General features: G+C 48.6%; 2 protein-coding genes across 3 annotated transcripts in view; one reads left to right on the forward strand and one right to left on the reverse strand.

The window, feature by feature from the left end:
• Positions 1-15020, forward strand: part of TUBGCP4 (tubulin gamma complex component 4) — a 36164-nt gene extending 21144 nt beyond the window's left edge. Inside the window, exons 8-18 of the mRNA XM_075532179.1 lie at positions 56-221; positions 443-567; positions 2094-2144; positions 2559-2664; positions 4813-4920; positions 5278-5416; positions 10464-10641; positions 11172-11306; positions 12595-12711; positions 13286-13425; positions 14204-15020. Of these exons, the coding sequence (XP_075388294.1) occupies positions 56-221; positions 443-567; positions 2094-2144; positions 2559-2664; positions 4813-4920; positions 5278-5416; positions 10464-10641; positions 11172-11306; positions 12595-12711; positions 13286-13425; positions 14204-14216 (1278 nt within the window). The 3' untranslated portion in view covers positions 14217-15020. The remainder of the gene's footprint in view (positions 1-55; positions 222-442; positions 568-2093; positions 2145-2558; positions 2665-4812; positions 4921-5277; positions 5417-10463; positions 10642-11171; positions 11307-12594; positions 12712-13285; positions 13426-14203) is intronic.
• Positions 15021-15772: 752 nt separating this feature from the next.
• The window catches only part of TP53BP1 (tumor protein p53 binding protein 1), an 82267-nt gene continuing 79641 nt past the window's right edge, over positions 15773-18398 (reverse strand). For both annotated transcript variants that reach the window (XM_075532177.1, XM_075532176.1), the window contains 4 exons: positions 17998-18092; positions 17212-17411; positions 16541-16686; positions 15773-16129 (listed from right to left, as the gene is read on the reverse strand). In XM_075532177.1, the coding sequence (XP_075388292.1) occupies positions 15942-16129; positions 16541-16686; positions 17212-17411; positions 17998-18092 (629 nt within the window). In that variant the 3' untranslated portion in view covers positions 15773-15941. The remainder of the gene's footprint in view (positions 16130-16540; positions 16687-17211; positions 17412-17997; positions 18093-18398) is intronic.

Genomic DNA, 18398 nt, shown 5'->3' on the forward strand with positions numbered 1-18398 from the left:
CGCTGTCCTGTTTCCTTTCTTCATCCGGTCTGATGTGGATTATCCCCTTGACCAGCGCCTGATTGAGGAAGAGAACATGCTGGCCCCGTCCCTGAAGCAGTTCTCCCTGCGGGTGGAGATTCTGCCCTCCTACATCCCAGTAAGGGTTGCTGAGAAAATCCTCTTTGTCGGAGAATCTGTCCAGATGTTCGAGAATCAAAACGTGAGCCTCGCTCGGAAAGGTACAGCACCTCTGCCCGGGGCCCTCCTTCTCCAGAGGCTCTTCTGACGGAGGGTTGTGTGGGCCGACAGCCGGCCGGGCTCCAGGAGGGGCGATGTGGACACTCTGGGTGCCTCCTGAGAAGCCAGTAGAGATGCTGCCCACCCAGGACCAGCCCTCGGAGAGCCTGGCCTCTGCTGGGGGTTCTTTGACTTCCTTTGATGGTGTCTTCCTGTTTGACAGGCTCCATCTTGAAAAACCAGGAGGACACGTTTGCCGCAGAGCTGCATCGACTCAAGCAGCAGCCGCTCTTCAGCCTCGTGGACTTTGAGCAGGTGGTGGATCGCATCCGGAGCACCGTGGCAGAGGTGCGCTCTGTGGCTGTCTCTCTGTCTGTACATGTACATATATATAGTATATTGATTTTTTAAGTGAAGATGGATTAGTGCCCTAGAAATTGAGTACTTGGCTTTTTGTATCTTCTTGATGTACTCAGAGCTTAGCTAACTGGAGAGAGTTGGGGGATAAGAACAGATTAAAAGCGTCCCCTTTAATAATTGAGGCAGAAGAACTACCTTAACCTTTCTACGTCAGACAATATTATGTTGTAAGCATAAAGACGTTCCTTCTATTTCTCTCTCCTTTTTTTCTCCCTTTTCCTGTCTACATCATGAATGGATGTTGAATTTTGTCAAATGCTTCTTTGCATTAGTTGATCTCTTTTCAGTTATTTAATGGCCATATGCCACAGAAAGGAGCCCTGCCTGCTAATCGCAAGGTCAGCAGTTTGAAACCATCCGCTGCTCCCTAGGAGAAAGATGAGGCTTTTTGCTCATCTTTTTTTTTTTAAAGATCATTTTATTGGGGCCTCTTAGAGATCTTATAACAATCCAAACATCATTTGTATCAAGCATATGTGCACATCACCATCAATATTTTCTAAATGTTTACATTCGATTTGTCTGCTCATCTTTACAGTTAGAGTCTCAGGAACCAACAGGGGCAGTTTTACCCTGTCCTGTAGAGTCACTATGAGTTGGTATTGATTATGAGTATTACAATGATCACATGATTTTCCCTCATCTTTCCTGTGGTAGATGGCATTCACATTAATATGTATAGATATTTTTTGAGAATGTTTATATTTCAAGTAAATGGATTTAAATTTTTCTTCAACAGTGAAGAATCACAATGACTAACAATAACTGAGAGCCAAATTCAGTCTGCTGACTTTTTTTAATGACTGTAAAGGTCAAAATAATATTTTATGACATATAAAATTATATGAAATTCAGATTTCAAAAATAAAATGCAAAAGGTAATGTGACCATACTCCCTCAGTTGTGTTTAATCTATGAGAGTTTATTTTTTGTTTTTTTGTTTAAATCATTTTATTGGGGGCTCGTACAATTCTTATCACAATCCCTACAATATCCATTGTGTCACGCACATATGTACATTTGTTGCCATCATCCTTCTCAAAACATTTGCCTTCTACTTGAGCCCTTAATATCTGCTGCTCATTTTCCCCCTCCCTCCCCCCTCCCTCATGAACCCTTAGATATTTTTAATTGTGGTAAAAAATCACATAACATGCGATCTAACATTTCAGCCATCTGAAAGTATACTGCCCACTGGTCTCGTGGGTGCATTATGTGTACTCATCGCCACTCTAATTTCAGGACCTTTCCCCCCAATCCTTTCCCCTCCCCCCATCCTTCCCCTCCCCATACCTTTTCACTGTGAAGTTTCCTTTCATTGCAAGCCTCGATGTACTTATTCCCCAATACACTGCTGGATTTGCACAAACACTACATACACACACACACCCCCCACCCCACACCCCACCCCGGTAACTAAAATCACTTTTGTTCGTTGTTGCTTCTTTTCCCAGCATCTCTGGAAGCTTATGGTGGAAGAGTCGGATTTACTGGGTCAGCTAAAGGTAACGTCTTGGCTCTTCAATCCTTAAAAGGATAGTGGTGGGAAATGGCTAGCCTCCCCTAACCTTTCCTGAGGCTGCCTGTACCCAGCCTTCCAGAGTGGCCTTGCCTGGTTGTGCCCATGTGAGCACCTCACCCTCGACACCTACTGGAATGCAAAGACTGGGTCTGCAGTTTCTCCTGCCACGATATAACTGTGTCACCATCCACCACACATTCCCGACCCGCACCACTCATCCTGCTGTGAGGCCTTGCTAACTGTACCCCCTGCAAACACCAAAAACCCAGCTCCTTTTGTGGGTTGGCCTCAAACTGATGAGAATGGGAATTCTGTTGTGCATGCCATTCCCTTAGGAGAGTGAGACGCTCCTGGTGCTGCTGGCTTACTGAGCTGTACATGGAAACTCTGTCCTCAGATCATTAAAGACTTTTACCTTCTGGGACGCGGAGAGCTGTTCCAGGCCTTCATTGACACCGCTCAGCACATGCTGAAGACGCCGCCCACCGCAGTGACTGAGCATGGTAAGTGCCAGCGCTCACAAGTTACGGCAGCTGCCAACCCATTTGACCCCGGTCCCTGGCAGAGCAGCCTGGTGCGTTACAGGACAGTGCTCCCCAACATGGCCCTTTCAGTTAAGCTGCTAACGCACACAGGCCCGTGGCCCTTCCAGGAAGAGTTGATGCTGGCCTGCCCACCAGGTATTTTATCTCAGTGGAGGATGGCCAACTATGCATTACGGGATCTACTGGGGCGTATTGCTACTTGCCGTGTTGTAGTCGAACTCTTCGGGTTGTGAATGATGGACACCTAATCAGAATTCCCCTGGGTAGAAAAGGGAAGTGTACTTGCTAACGTGTCTGAAACCCCACAGGCTGTGTGGCGAGGCCTGAGAACACCTGAACTAGGCACTTGGATGGTCAGCATTCTTTTTTTTTTCTTTTTTCTTAATTATTTAATCATTTTATTGGGGGCTAGTACAACTCTTTTTTTTTTTTAAACAATTTGTTAGGGGCTCATTACAACTCTTATCACAGTCCATAGGTCAGCATTCTTTCTTTCCCTCTTAGCCTGTCTTGTCTGGGCCTTCTGTGCTCTCTGGTGACTGTCAGTGTCGCCAGAAACATGCCTCACAGCGCCCTCTACTGCAGGAGGCACAGCCAGGCTCTCCAATAGCAAGGCTAAGCTTCCCTGGGAGAAGGCTTGGGCTGGTCTAGCGCCGTGCTGTGCCTGCCCTCATTACCAATTTGAGCAAGGTGCCCAAAGAGGTCAGAGACTTAGAATGTGCCTGTTGGGTAAAGTGGGTACCTCTTTGAGCAATCAGTGACCATTCCTATTCAAACGCAAGTGGAGTGGGGTAAAGGGTCAAAACCAAAATTAGGAAATTCGGGGCGTGTGCGGGGGAGGGGTCAGGGTGACCATTTCTCTAGCCCCGTAGTAAGAGCTGTCCGCTGCGCTGACATAAGACTGCTACTGTCGGATGCCATCAGGTCGGTTCTGACTTGTAGCTCCAACGCGCAGTTGTAGCTACCCGGAAACCAACTCAGGCCCGCTTAAGCAAAGAAAAGAAGGGGGAAAAGTCGTTCACATAGGTGAAAAGCTCAGAGGTCTGATGGCTATAAACCATATTTGGGTCAATGACTCACATGGTGCCGTCAAGACTGGTCTCTGCCCATCTTCCCTCTGCTTTGCTTCCAGGCAGGCCGTCTCTGTGGGGTGGCAAGATGCCTTTAGCAGCCTCAAGTTTGCATCCTCCTAAGTCCCTGTTCAGAAGGAGCCCTGGTGGCGGCGTGGTTACACATTGGGCTGTAAAGCATAAGGTCTGCTGTTCCAGACTGCCAGCATCTCTGCAGGAGAAAGACAGGGCTTTCTTTCTTTCTTTTTTTTTTTTTTTTAATTTTAACAATTTATTAGGGGCTCATACAATTCTTATCACAGTTCATACATATACATACATCAATTATATAAAGCACATCTGTACAGTCTTTGCCCTAATCATTTTTTTCTCCTCTTTTTTTTTTACATTTTATTAGGGACTCATACAACTCTTATCACCAACCATACATATACATACATCAATTGTATAAAGCACATCCATACATTCCCTGCCCCAATCATTCTCAAGGCATTTGCTCTCCACCTAAGCCCCTTGCATCAGGTCCTCTTTTTTTTTTTTTTCAAGACAGGGCTTTCTAAGTCTGTAAATAGTTACAGTCTTGGAAACGCCAAAAAAAAAAAAAAAAAAGCAGGCAGTCTACCCTCTCCTATAGGTGTGCTGTGAGTCTGAACTTTTTGGAAATCCCAGTTCGCTTGTTTTGGGAACAAAAGGCTTCCCTTTTTTAAGTCGGAAGAGAGTTTTGTTGGCTGGCTTGGGTCCTGTTCATGTCCCTAAACACAATCCTGGAACAGGGTAGGCTATTATATGATGTTTGATCGCACCTGGATCACCTACTCACTCCTAGAATCAAGTATTACCAGCCCCACTGGAGGTGCATGTATCGTGCAGGGCAGGGGTGATTCTTCACGGCCGATGAGAGGGCCGCGACCATACCAGCAGGAGGAGGAATGAATGCTAGGCAGGCAAACCCACGGAATTCTCCTGCATCCTCGATTCGCGTTAGGCCGGCGGTGGGGAGCGGGATCCTCATCGGCTCACGTGCTCTTTCTTCCAGATGTGAACGTGGCCTTCCAGCAGTCGGCACACAAGGTGTTGCTGGATGACGACACCCTCCTCCCTCTGCTGCACTTGACCATTGAGTACCATGGGAAGGAGCACAAAGGTCTGCCATCCTTCTTCTCCTCGCCGTCTGTCTTCCCATCTCAGGGCACCTGCACTGAGAGCTCGTGCAGTGGGCGCTGGAGATTGTCCAGTCAAGGCCCTAATGGTGTATGGGAAAGACGGACATCGAGCACGCGTGAGGTGCCCAGGCCACGCTCTGTGTCATGCTGCTGGAAAGGAAGGCTGCTGTCCAGCCTCCAGATGTGAAGGCTCGACAGTGCGCGAGCCTCCCGTCCCCATGTCCCTGCCCTCTGCCTTTGGGCGCCTGCGTGTGTTGTATGTGGGCCGGAGGACGTGCTCGTCTCCTGAACGCTGTTTGCTTTGTCCGGGCTCTTTTCTTTTTTCCTGATCCGTACAGATGCTGCTCAGGCAAGAGAAGGAGTGTCTCGGGAGACCTCGCCCCGGGAGGCGCCCGCATCTGGCTGGGCCGCCCTAGGCCTTTCCTACAAAGTGCAGTGGCCACTGCACATTCTCTTCACCCCCGCTGTCCTGGAAAAGTGAGTGTGTACTTCTTTCTGACGCGACTGCGACCCACTGGACTTCCCCGGCAAGGACTTGATAGGAGTAGATTTGGTGGGAGCCGGCTATTTTAGCCGTCTGTAAATTAGAGGTCGCAGCCTCGGACGCTGTCCAGGGCTACGCAGACAGCATTAGAAAGTGAAGTTGCAGCCAGGACAGAGGCGGGAGTGGTGGGCAATGGGATGGAAGAGAGGGGGCATGCCCATCTAAAACCAACTGGTTGTTTTGTCTTAGTTTAGAAATCAGTAAAATAAATAGAGGGAGCTGCTCATTTATGATCTCTGGAAAATCCACTCAGATCGGACAGAGTCCCTCCGCACATTTGGAATTTGTTTTTTGTTTGCTTGTAAAGCTCTCCCGGCCTGGATATCCGCTTTGGACTACCTTCCCTGGAGCACAGATCACCTCCTCACGCCCAGGGAGAGGCAATGAGGCAGCCAAACGGCGGGGGGTGGCAGGGGGGGGGAGAGAACGGTGTGGATAGAATAAAGGCACTGGGCCCCAGGTGCTGACACACTTGTCAATCTGGGTTGCTCTTCTGAGAAGCTGCCAGGGGTCCTTCTCGGGACACAGTGTCCCCAACGAGCTGGGAACCAGTGCTAGAGAAAAAGGAGGTGGGAGAAGCTTACTTGGCTGGTGATGGCCTCTGACAGCCATCCCCACCCCACTTCCGGGGACGTCCCGGACCCTGTTACTGGCCAGAGACCTGGCTGCTGCTGGAGGCTGCCGCTGCCATGGCCTGGGCTGCTGGAGGATGGAGGAGAAGCAGGGGACAAAGGCGCCATCTCGTCCTCTGACCACCCCTCCTCATTCTCCCCCACCCCTTCCCAACACTCCTTTTGAAGGTAGAAAGGCAACCTAGCGAATGAAAGGCTGAGGTTGAGGAAGCAGTCTTTGGTAGGTGGAGCACCCACCCCAGCTTCTCTGGGTCTTGTCAAAGCCTCCAGGGCTCTGTAACTCAGCATCCCACAGGTGAGCAGTCCCCTGAGCTCCTAGGCGGAGAAGCACCTTGCAAGCAGTGGAGTGTGGAAGTCTTAGTGTCTCTTAGGGAAACTTCTGACTGCAGGTGTAAAGGTGAACACAGGTGCCCCAGCGGCAGTACTCCCAGCATCCCGCTGCTGCTTGCATCTGCTCCGCCCTGCTCCTTGGCTGGAGCTTGTCAAAGCGAGAGCTTTGTTTCTATGTCATCCCCCTCCTCCGCCTCCAGTAGGCACCGCAGAAAGGCAGGTTGCAATGTAACTCCAGTGCCGGTATCACACCCAGCAAAATTCACGGTTCCTTTCACCTAATGCCCGTCTATATTGCGGTTGACCCACTTATCTGAAGATGTTCTTTTTATGGTGGAGTTTCTGCAGATCAGGATGCAAATAAGGTTTACTGTTTTGAGCTGACATCAGCTCCTCGTTTTCCCCGTCCCTCCCCGTGTCCCCCTTCCCTCATGAACCCTTGATAATTAATCATTATTTTTTCATCTTTTGTTTTAACAGTTTTATTGCACAGTCATTTTATTATACTTTACATTTTATTATAATATCTTACATTTTACATTTACTTTACATTTTATTGTAGTTCTTTTTTTAAAACGTTTTATTAGGGGCTCATACAACTCTTATCACAATCCATACATACATCAATTGTGTAAAGCACATCTGTACATTCATTGCCCTCATCATTTTCAAAGCATTTGCTCTCCACCTAAGTCCCTGGCATCAGCTCATTTTTTTCTCCTCCCTCCCCACTCCCTTCTCCCTCATGAGCCCTTGATAATTTATAAATTATTTTGTCATATCTTGCCCTGTCCGACATCACCCACTTTTCTGTTGTCCATCCCCCAGGGGGGAGGTCATATGTAGATCCTTGTAATCGGTTCCCCTTTCCACCCCACCTACCCTCTACTCTCCCGGTATCGCTACTCTCACCACTGGTCCTGAAGGGATCATCTGCCTTGGATTCCCTGTGTTTCTAGTTCCTATCTGTACCGGTGTACATCCTCTGGTCTAGCCAGATTTGTAAGGTAGAAGTGGGATCATGATAGTGGCAGGGAGGAAGCATTTAGGAAATAGAAGAAAATTGTATGTTTCACCATTGCTACACTGCACCCTGATTGGTTCATCTCCTCCCTGTGACTCTTCCATAAGAGGATGTCCAGTTGACTACAGATGGCCTTTGGTTCTCTACCCTGCACTCCCCCTCATTCACAATGACGATGATTTTTTGTTCTTTGATGCCTGACACCTGATCCCTTCGACACCTCGAGATCACACAAGCTGGTGTGCTTTTTCCATGTGGGCATTTTGCTTCTGAGCTAGATGGCAGCTTGTTTACCTTCAATCCTTTAAGACCCCAAACACTATATCATTTGATAGCCAGGCACCATCAGCTTTCTTCACCACATTTGCTTATGCACGCGCTTTGTCTTCAGTGATTGTCAGGAAGGTGAGCATCATGAAATGCCAGTTTACTAGAACAAAGTATTCTTGCATTGAGGGAGTACTTGAGTGGAGGCCTGAAGTCCATCTGCTACCTTAATACTAAACCTATACATATATGCACATAGGTCTATTTCTATATCATAAATATATTTACATATGTAAATGTATTTATTTAGACCTCTATATATGTCCTTTGCCTCCTAGCACTTTCCTCTATTTCCTTTGACTTTCCTCTTGCCCCACTATCATGCTCAGCCATCATTTGGGTTCCAGTAATTCCTCTTGGTTACATTACCCTTGATCACGCCCTACCAGGCCTCCTTCATCCTCCTCACCACCGATTTGAATCACTTATTGTTCCCTTGTCCCTGGGTTTGTTAACACCACTTCCTTTACCCCCACCTTCCCCTCTCCCATTTCCCACCGGAACTGTTGGTCCCGTTGTTTTCTCCTCCAGATTGTTCATCCAGACAGACCTGCAGAGATAATAACATGCACAAAAACAAGACAGAGCGAAACCAAGCAAAAGAAAACAAAACAAGCCAGTGACAAAAAAACAAAGCACAACAAGGAAAAAAAGCTTCTAGGTAGTTCAAGTAGTTTGTTGGCCTTTAGGAGTGTTTTCCAGTTGAGTCTGATGGGGCGCCAAGCCCTGGCCCCAAAGTCTATTTTTGGTATTCCCTGGGGACTTCGTTGCTCTGTTCTGCTTGCTGTTCTATTGCACGCCCTTAAGTGTTTTGCCTTAGTGTGATGGGATCAGATCAGGTGGAATTCCCACACTGTGTCTCCAGTGTTGTCCCCTATAGGGCTATGGGTCAGTGAGGGATATCATGTTTCATATAGTGGGGCCGGACATATAGTCTTTTCTGTGGATTGGCTGCTCTGAGCGGGAAGATCGTCCTTAAGGCTTGGTGGGCCAGGATGTGCGCCACTCTCTCTTCCTCCCCCCTTCATCTGCTCCCGTGTGCTCTGATCAGATATGTCCCTCTCCCTGAGCTGCAGATTTAGTGCTGTCCTCTAAAGTAAATTCTTCCAGGGGAAGGGCCAGGTATCCACTTAGTAGTTGGGATTGGGGCCAGCCCCTCAGACTTCTCCACTGGTTCCCTACTCCGTGCTGGCTTGTTGCATTCACATCTTGGAGCACTGGGTTAAATTTTTTTTACAAAACTATCTCATCACCTTCAAGGTACTCTCCATTACACTTGGTACACTTGTCAACTGTGCGAGTCCGTTCATGGAAGCAGTTTCTTTAAACTCATGTTTGGATGGCTGAAAGCACCTCCCTTGTTTTTTCTTCACCTCTTGTACGTTGTCAAATGCTGCCCTTCCATGTCCCTCTTTATGCTTAGAAACAAAAAGAAGCTTCATGGACCTAGGTCAGGTGAGTCAGGTGCGTGGAGCAAGAGAGACATGTTTTTGCCAAAAACTGGCACACTGAGATAGCAGCGTGTGCAGGTGCGTTGTTGGGGTGGCAAAACCAGTCCCCCATCTGCCTCAAATCAGCCTTTTTTGTTGCACACTGTTAAGCAATCTTTTTGGAACCTCTGAATAGAAAGCTCGATTAACAATCTGAGCTTGGAGTTAACTCCAAATGCACTGTGAATCATGTTTGACCGTTCGGGAAGTTGATGGACATCCTGAATGAGGTTTGTCAACCATCGACATGTCACCTTGTTTGAAACAAGAAAGCTACGCAAACACTTGAGTTTTTCTTATAGCACTGTCCCTGTAAGCTGTGTTCAACATCACAACAGTTTCTGCGGCATTTTTCCTGAGCAGGAAACAAAATTTCGCAGCTGCATGCTTTTAAATCAGCCATCACCAAAAAATGAGCAAAACTGCTTTCATGAAAAAACCTTCCCAGGTGGCCCCACTAGGTGCACTAACCCAGAATGTGCTGCTTGATGCTCACCTCCTGGGGAAAAAATGCGTACTGTGAAAGCTTCACCCCGTGCAATCCTGGTTTGTTTGTTTTTTTGGGGGGTGCCCACCTTTCTATTGTTAGGTACTTACGAATAGCGACCCTTTGCACAACAGAACAAAACACTGCTTGGTCCTTTGTCTTCCTAACAACTGTGTGTCCGCGCCCACTGTGGAAGCCCACTCTCAGCCCCGTGGAGGGGAGGGGACTCAGCGGGTTGCTAACCACCGGGTCAGCAATTTGAAACCACTAGTTCCAGGGAGAGGTGAGGCTTTCAACTCCCGGACAGTTCGTCTCGGAACCCACAGGTCTAGTTCTTCCCTGTGTACAGGGTCACTCTGAGTCAGTCAGCTTGAGGGCGGCGAGTGCATACCCATGCCTGTCTTATCCCTCCTCCACTCCTTCCCCAGCTCCCCCGAAGTTGGGTTATTCATGCCTGTGTTGAGGCTGGATGTAATCTTTTAAGATTCCAAAGTATATTGCTAAGATTTGTTTTGTGTGATAGTCGGGGGCATTCATTTTGTCTGCGATGTTCCACTCCATAAACCACCAGTTCCTTGTTCCATCTGTAGCCCTCCTCTCTGCCTGCCTTCCCGGAGGAGGGGTGCCTGGCACAGAGTTCTAGGGTCTGCCCTGAGGGTGGAGGTCTTGAGCAGCCGCCTCTCTCTCCAGGTACAACGTTGTTTTCAAGTACTTGCTGAGCGTGCGCCGGGTTCAAGCGCAACTGCAGCACTGCTGGGCCCTGCAGATGCAGCGCAAGCACCTCAAGTCCAACCCGACTGACGCCATCAAGTGGCGCTTACGCAATCACATGGCATTTCTGGTGGATAATCTTCAGTACTACCTCCAGGTCTGCACCGAGGGATGAGTCCCAGAGAGGGGCGTGGAGAGAAGCTGGGGGGGGGGGGGGGCTGGCTGCAGGTATTGAATATGGTAACATGCTGAGGTTTGAGAAAACTTGGCGCTGAACCACCAGCCAGGCATGTGTCTTGGGGGGCGGGGGGGGGGTCATGACAAAGGAAAGAGGGAGGGAAACAGAGGAGGAAGATTCGCGTCCTTATCGGCAATGCATTTGTTGCTTTGGCCGTTGTTTTTATGTCTTGCTTTAATCTCCGGAGCCCTGTAGGGCCAGTCGGGAGGAGGGTGTGTCAGGAGCAGACTGGGTTGGAGAGGTCTGCCAAGACACTGGAGGCCTTAGGACTTCGGCAAAAACTGCAAGGCTGAGTGCAAAATGAGTGTGTCCTCGGGCACCTTCGAGTGGCTCAGCTCGGAGAAGAAGGGGGGGACAGAAAAGTTCTCTTCATCCTTTCAGATAGCACCTTGCCTTGAGTAAGCCGATGACCCACGCTGCTAAGCTTATTTGTCTGTCTTGTGGATCAGGTGGATGTGCTGGAGTCTCAGTTCTCACAGCTGCTTCATCAGATCAATTCTACCCGTGACTTTGAAAGTATCCGATTAGCCCACGACCACTTCCTGAGCAATCTGCTGGCTCAGTCCTTTATCTTGCTGAAACCGGTAAGTCGGGCTGCACGGTCTCCTCAGGCTGCTTCGCTTCCGTGGCTGACTGCCGCCACGGGCACTGGGTGACCAGCATTAAGCAGTTGTCCAGTCTCCTTTTTGAAACAATGCTTAAAGCAAAGTTAAAAGGGAGTGTCAAAGGGGAACTTTTCACTTTAATTCCAGACAAGACCTTGGCTTTCTAGAACATTATATGATGGGGGCGGAAGCAATAATTGATAGAGGTAAAAATAACCGCCGAACCCACCCCACCCCCAGGAAGGAGTTAAAGAAGTTAAAAACTTTTCTTATTCTACAGATAAAACAACAAAAAAAGCATTTACAGTTATTTTCTAGAAATCTTTTGGGCCAGAATGGGTAAAAAGACGAGTCTGAAAAGGTTTTTTCACAGAAGGGGTGTGTGGATGGTGGTGGTGAGGGTGGTTAGCTTTCTTTAGAGCTTTGTCTGCACACGAATCATCGGGAGAGCTGTTCAAGTCTTACACCCAGACCGCTTAGACTCTGAAATGGGTCCCAGGCGTCGCCAGTGTTGAAAGCTCACAGGTGGTTCCAGGAAGTGATGCCCTATGTGATCCTTTAATGGTTATGCCGAACCGTTTGTGCGAGCTGTTAGTCCTCGGTGGTGTCAGACCAGAACCCTACAGACGTCCCTGTTCTGATCTGTCAGGCTAGTTTACTGCACCGAGAACATGAATTATAGTGACGCTGCTTCACAGGACTCTGAGCTGAAAATAACGGAGCCCATGTGCCGGGTAGATTGGATCGCAAGGGTCCACCTTGGGAGAAAGCAGGCTGTCGGAGTAGGTGTTTATCAAGCGCTTACTCTGCACAGGGTCCGGGATAGCGGTGTCAGTCGTGGCTGTGTCCGTGGGAAGCTCGCAGTCCAGGTGGAGAGGCAGGACATAGATGCATACAAAGAGCAGGAACACCGAAGGCCTGGACAGATGCCGAGGTCACAGAGAAGTGGGTTCGACAGGCTGTGGTGGGCAAGGAACACTTCACCGAGAGGCAGCCTTGAGCTGGCACTGAAGGGAAGCGCACAGAAACAGCACTGGGCAGAGCTCAGAGGCAGGAACACACTCGCTGGGTCTGACAATGTAATGGGCTTAGACTGGAAGTTCTGTGTCCACCTTACTAAGAATGGCAGCATCTTTGCCAGAGATGGATGAGTTTGAGAAGCTGGCAGGAGACCCACAGGTAGCGATGTGTAACCTGAAGTCAGGCACAGGAGAATGGGAATACGCCAGCTCTTCCCTCCCTAATGCCCACTCGGTTTCTTGGCTAGGTGTTTCACTGCTTGAATGAAATCCTGGATCTGTGTCACAGTTTCTGCTCCCTGGTCAGTCAGAACCTGGGCCCACTGGACGAGCGCGGAGCCGCACAGCTGAGTATTCTTGTGAAGGTGAGTGGGGCCGGCGAGTGGAGATTTGCGGCCCTGTCAAAAGGACAGGCGGTTTGCCTGAGTCGAGAAAGCATTTCCCTAACGCGTGCACACAGAACAAGGAAGATAAAAATGTCGGCTCTGTGCAGGAGATAATTATATGCCTCCTCACAGTGCTCAAAAATAGTTCCACCTTGAAGTTTCTTCAGCCCACCAAATGTGCACTGGCTTTTCTCTTTTCTTACTTCCTACTGCCTGAACCCCATTTCACTGATTACAATTATCCGCCTAAACCACCACCACCCAGGCTGTCCCCAGCCCTCTTCCCAACAGAATGCGTAGATCTGAAGCCAGCTGCTCGAAGTTCCCACGGGGGAGAAAGTACTTTCAGAGGAAACTGTGCATGCCACAGACCTGGTGTGAAGTCGGTCGTCTTAGGAGCTGAAAGGCATGGGAACGTGGGGCAGCCTGGTGCTGGTGTAGAAGTTCAAGCAATGCTTTCCCAAGGCCCTCCCAACACCCCCCCTCCCCGGAGAGAGAGACAGACAGACACACACACACACACACACACACACACACGTTCTTGTCTTTGCAGGGCTTTAGCCGCCAGTCGTCCCTCCTGTTCAAGATTCTTTCCAGTGTTCGGAATCATCAGATCAACTCAGATTTGGCTCAACTACTGTTACGACTAGATTATAACAAATACTACACCCAGGCCGGTGGGACTCTGGGCAGGTAGGAACAACCCTTGGGAAAGGCAGGCTTTGTTTTCATGGGCGCTTTGAAGTCTCTGGAAGGTGATTTTTAGCCATCAGCTAGCCCAGCTGCCCTCATTTTATGAGCAAGGACCCAGACTCTCAGAAGACAGGGAGGGTGCTGTCTAGTAAGAGGTGAAAGGAGTGCTGAGCTGGAACGGACTCGGTGGCAGTGAGTCTGAGGGCCTAGGGCGAATGCCCAGCTGCAGCTGGTGGTGGCTGAGCGGTCTGAGCCCGTCAGCTGCGCCAGGGGAGAAGCTGTGGCCGGCGGCTTCCGCAGAGATGGCAGCTTAGTGAACTCTGGTCGTCCACGCTCTCCTAGAGGGCAGAGTTGGGATCAGCTCGACCATCCAGGGCTGCTTTCTGGCACACCCGTCATGGAGATGGCTTTTCTTTCCCAGGTTGTGTGCTGGCGGGGTGGGGTCCACTCCCAGTTCTGACTTTAGTTGTGCAGCTTTGACTTGCTGGTCCCTTGCTGCTTCCTTCTCGAAAGGCCTCTAACGGCATTTTACATCGAATTCGCTGTGCGAGTCCGTGGAAGTTGGCAACCTCAACCCTGCTTCTCCCATTCCTATCGAGAACAGCACTTTGTCATCCAGCTGTCTACTCCAGCAGTTCTTGTAGATTATAGCAAGAGGGTCGAACACACTCTCGAGTTTTAGGGTGACACCATCTAGATCAGAGGTTACTCAACCCATATTTCTTTGAAGACAATCTCGGAAAAGCATACTAATTTTTTTTTTTCACTTGTCTCCTAGTTTCGGTATGTGAAATGTTCTGGTATAGAAACCAAGCTGACTATCTTACCACGTTGTCAAGTCAAAGAAGATTCCTGACAAGCACACCCTTCTCTTGTCACCCACCACGCCTGTAGCTGGTGAAGCACGACCTCTTCTTGTAGAAGCAACTAGTCAGTATCCAGACACTGAGACTCCCGTCGTCTCCATGTGGACGGGTCTGCCACATCTCCGGGAGTTAACTCAGCGGTTCTGAACCTGTGGGTTTGGACCCCTTTGGGGGTCAAACGACCATTTCACCAGGGGTCGCCTAAGACCATCAGAAAGCACATATATTTCTGATGGTTGGGGGTCCCCACAATATGAGGAACTGTATTGAAGGGTCACAGCCTTTGTCGAGAACCGCTGACCTAGGAGGACCTGTGGAGGCAGCTTCCCCCTGCTGGCCATGCAAGGCTCTGCGTTGTATTTGGAGCGTTTGTTAGAGATTCCCCTTTATCCAACTGCCGTTTATTGAACAGCCATTATGTACCTACAGGACTGGACGGTAAGACAGCATCAACTACGTGGGTCAGAGCTATGTGTTTTGTGGCTCACTATGAGAAAAGAGAACTGTGTTTATACGGGCAGTCCCTACCTGACTTAGGAATAAGTCTACCCCATAGTTGATATTCATCTTCCATAAAGCCTAGTATTTTAACAATGTGAGGTTCGTAGAGCGGTTCATAAAAAATGGGCACTGCTTTGCAATGTATATCAAAATATTATGCTGAAGATGTTAATATAAAGATGTTAGTGTACCTAAAAGTGGCTCTTAATTTTTTATGCACAGAAAGATACAATGTGTACCAAGACAAACTTTGAACTGTACTTAACAGTTCTGATTGTATAAATTCAACTTAAAGACACTCAGGAATGAGCTTCATTTGCATTCAGAGAATGAGTGACCTAAAAATAAATAGAATGCTGGATGTTACTATCACCAAGCCAGACACAGAAAGCCCTACCTACCCAACACACACACACACAGTTTATTTTTTTATCCATCGGGAAATGAAATGATTTAATGTAGTTCAAGTACTTTATTTCCCAGAAAGAAATGTGATCTCTGTTTCAGAGATTGAGAGAATGTGACCCTGGACGAGGGCCTGCACGGGAAGGAACAGCGTCGGCCACTGGGACACTCAACATTAAAATACTGGACTTCTGGCTAGCATTTAACACTCCTAGTGTTCTCACGGGAGCTGCTCTTGGTTCTCCGTGGAATGAGTCTCCCCAGCGAAGTGCAGCGCCGTTAGTGAGCTCACCTACAGGACACTTTCTTTAAACTATCTGGAAACTGTGAGCATGCCTAATGCCACTCAGCTTTGGCACTACACTTTGGGCCATCACTTACTTTAAAGCCCAGTTTGAGAAGTACAGAACTTTAGACAACCTTTTTACAATGAAATGTCACAGAACTTATGAAAATCCACTCCTAACTTGACTTCCCTCGGCTAGCTGCCCTCTTCAGCTGAAAGCCCCAGAGAAGGTTCTGTGTTTGGTCTGGTTCTTGGTTCTGAGATCAAGCGCAAAGAAATGAACCCCCAGTTACTACAACCAAAGAGATTCAACATTTATTTTATCATAAAAGTCCAGCAAATAAAACTATATACAAGATTCATGCAAAGAATCCAGTTACACACGAGACACATTTAAAATCTGGTTAAAACACAATTTTCACAACAGCAAGGAATAAAACTGATAAGACCACGTATCTTTAGTGAGAAACATAATCGTGTTTGTATTTTGGGTGCTGCTTGAATCCAATTCTCTCCCCAACAATGAGGCACTGGATCACCCACTCTTGGGACACCACGGGCAGCTGCAACGCTTCAGCACACTTCAGCACCGAGGCTGGGCACGAGGGGTCTGTCACCACCACGTCAAACACCCCTAGAGCAATGTCTGCAGGGATGGGGACAGGGGATAAGGAAAGACACGCTTAGCCCTCCGTGAAGATGTAGAGAGCAAAAAGTAATCACTGTATTCCAACCTACAGAAATGCCCAGCAAAGACACCCCTAGAATCCAATAGTCAAGGCAATAGCAGCCAATGCTCAACTCCTTTTATTTATTTTTATGAAATACTTTTATTGAGGAATGCGCAACGCTTATTCTGGCTCAACTCTTGAATGAAGTACTTCTGTCACAAACAAGTCAACCTACTATGGCTGAGACTTAGATCACCAAGTCTAGCAGCAAGGCATCCAAAAAGACACATGTACACACACTCTCTGTAGAGACTTAGATCACCAAGTCTAGCAGCAAGGCATCTAAAGCCTCCCTCCTTCCCTCCCTCCCTCCTCTTTGTAGGTACCTTTGTTATGGGCACTTGAATGGTGCTGCTTCACAGAGGCTGCCCCGCCAGTCATAAGGATCTCAGACCAGAGCTCCAGAAAGTTTTGTTGTTGGTCTGACACTAAGAGAACCTTCAGATTCTGGAAAGGGTTTTCTCGGGGTTGCCTAGGAAAGTATCAGAGACATAACACCTTGGGTTTGAAAGTCCTTACAACAATTAACCACACAACCTCTCAACAGGGGCTCAAATACATCTGAATACTTTCAAAACTGAGCCTGTGCTGTAGCACCCATCCTTCCCCTCCCCTCCCTCAGTCTGGGATTAACTACAGTCTGTGGGATCCTAGCCAGAGGACCTGGCAACCCTTCTGATTTCTCTATTTGTCCTAGGGCCAATAGTAATCCAAATCATATTACGCCTATACTTTTTCAAATGCCTTCCTTAAAATTCAGTTCCCTCTGACCTCACACCGTGGAAACCATTTAACCTGCAGTGCAAATCCTCAGCACGTTTTCAAAGGGTCCCTAACAACAGATGAGCTGCTAAAATAATTTCAAACCTACTCAGACTCCAAAACTTGTATTTTACTAGTCCCAGTTTCCCTACCAGTTATCCCTCACTAATTCTCTCTACTCCAAAAGCTTTCCATCTTCCTGTCTCCATCGTTCTAGACAGTCGCTCGAACTCACCAGTCCAGAATCCTTTGCTCCTCAAGGCTGTACCCGGCTGGCAACAAATAATTGCGGTAGTTCTGGAGCTGATTGGCATGGCAGCTGTCATGAACCCAGACATGAGACACACAAGGAATCCCACTGGCAAGGCACAGGAAGTACTTCCGGGTTCGACAATGCTGATCCGCAATTAGGAGGCACTGGTAGGCTGTGTTACACTAGAAGGAGAGATGGAGTCCGTGGGTCTGGTGAGAGCCCGTGGAAAGCAGCAGTGGCCCCGTAGCTCAGATCTGGAGACTCCTCAGTGCAACTGCACTGGCCTCCTGCCAAGGCCTCTCTTCTCTCCAGTGTGTTCCCCAGTCAGCTCCCTGCCTCACCTCCAGCTTTCTGGGGCCTCAAAACCTGATACTGACTCCGCAACCCTGCAGGACGCAGTGGAACTTCCTCCATGGGGTTTCTAAGGCTGTAAATCTGAGGAGCAGACGGACACATCGTTTTCTCACAGAGGCTGGCAACCTTGAACTGACCTTTCAGTTAGGAGCTGAGTGCATTAACCATGCACACCAGGGACCTTCCTAAATCATCGAGGGGCAACAAAACCTTCGTGTACTTCAGGTTCAGATTGCCACTAAACAAGGTCCTGCTTTTGTTCCATCCACGGAACCACGCCCCTAACTACTCTTCCTTCTACGCAATGGAAGTCTGTTTTCCTGCAGTGATTTTCTGGCGGTTTCCCAGTTGTGAGACCTGGCTACTTTACCCAAACTCCGGGTCCCCCGCCGTTGTCCCTAGGAGATGCCTCACCTGGGCCTCGTTGAAGTCTTCAAGCACATAGCCGGCTCCGGCTCGAAGCTGGGACTCTGTGTACTGCTTATTGAAAGGAGGGACTTCCAGAAACTCTGCATTGAAGACAACCAGGATAATCAATACTTACGACTAGTTGATTCCTCATTTGCTCTTCCATGTCTGTCTGCGTACTCTTCCCTGCCCCACACCCCACCTATCTCCTTAGCAAAATGTCCAAAAGACTTGCTTCCCCATGGGTCAGAAAGATTTGTCTTAAGAACAAAAGGAGGGACAAGAACAGGAGGGCTGGGGGAAAGGAGGAAAGGAGTTAGGTCCTAGACCAAACACAAAGAGGCTCTTGAGGGCTGCCTAGTCCTAGGGATGGACACACAACTACTGCCAGGTGATGTGCTGGTATT

The sequence above is a fragment of the Tenrec ecaudatus genome, chromosome 14 (genome assembly GCF_050624435.1).
Source record: "Tenrec ecaudatus isolate mTenEca1 chromosome 14, mTenEca1.hap1, whole genome shotgun sequence".
Lineage (NCBI taxonomy): Eukaryota > Metazoa > Chordata > Mammalia > Afrosoricida > Tenrecidae > Tenrec > Tenrec ecaudatus.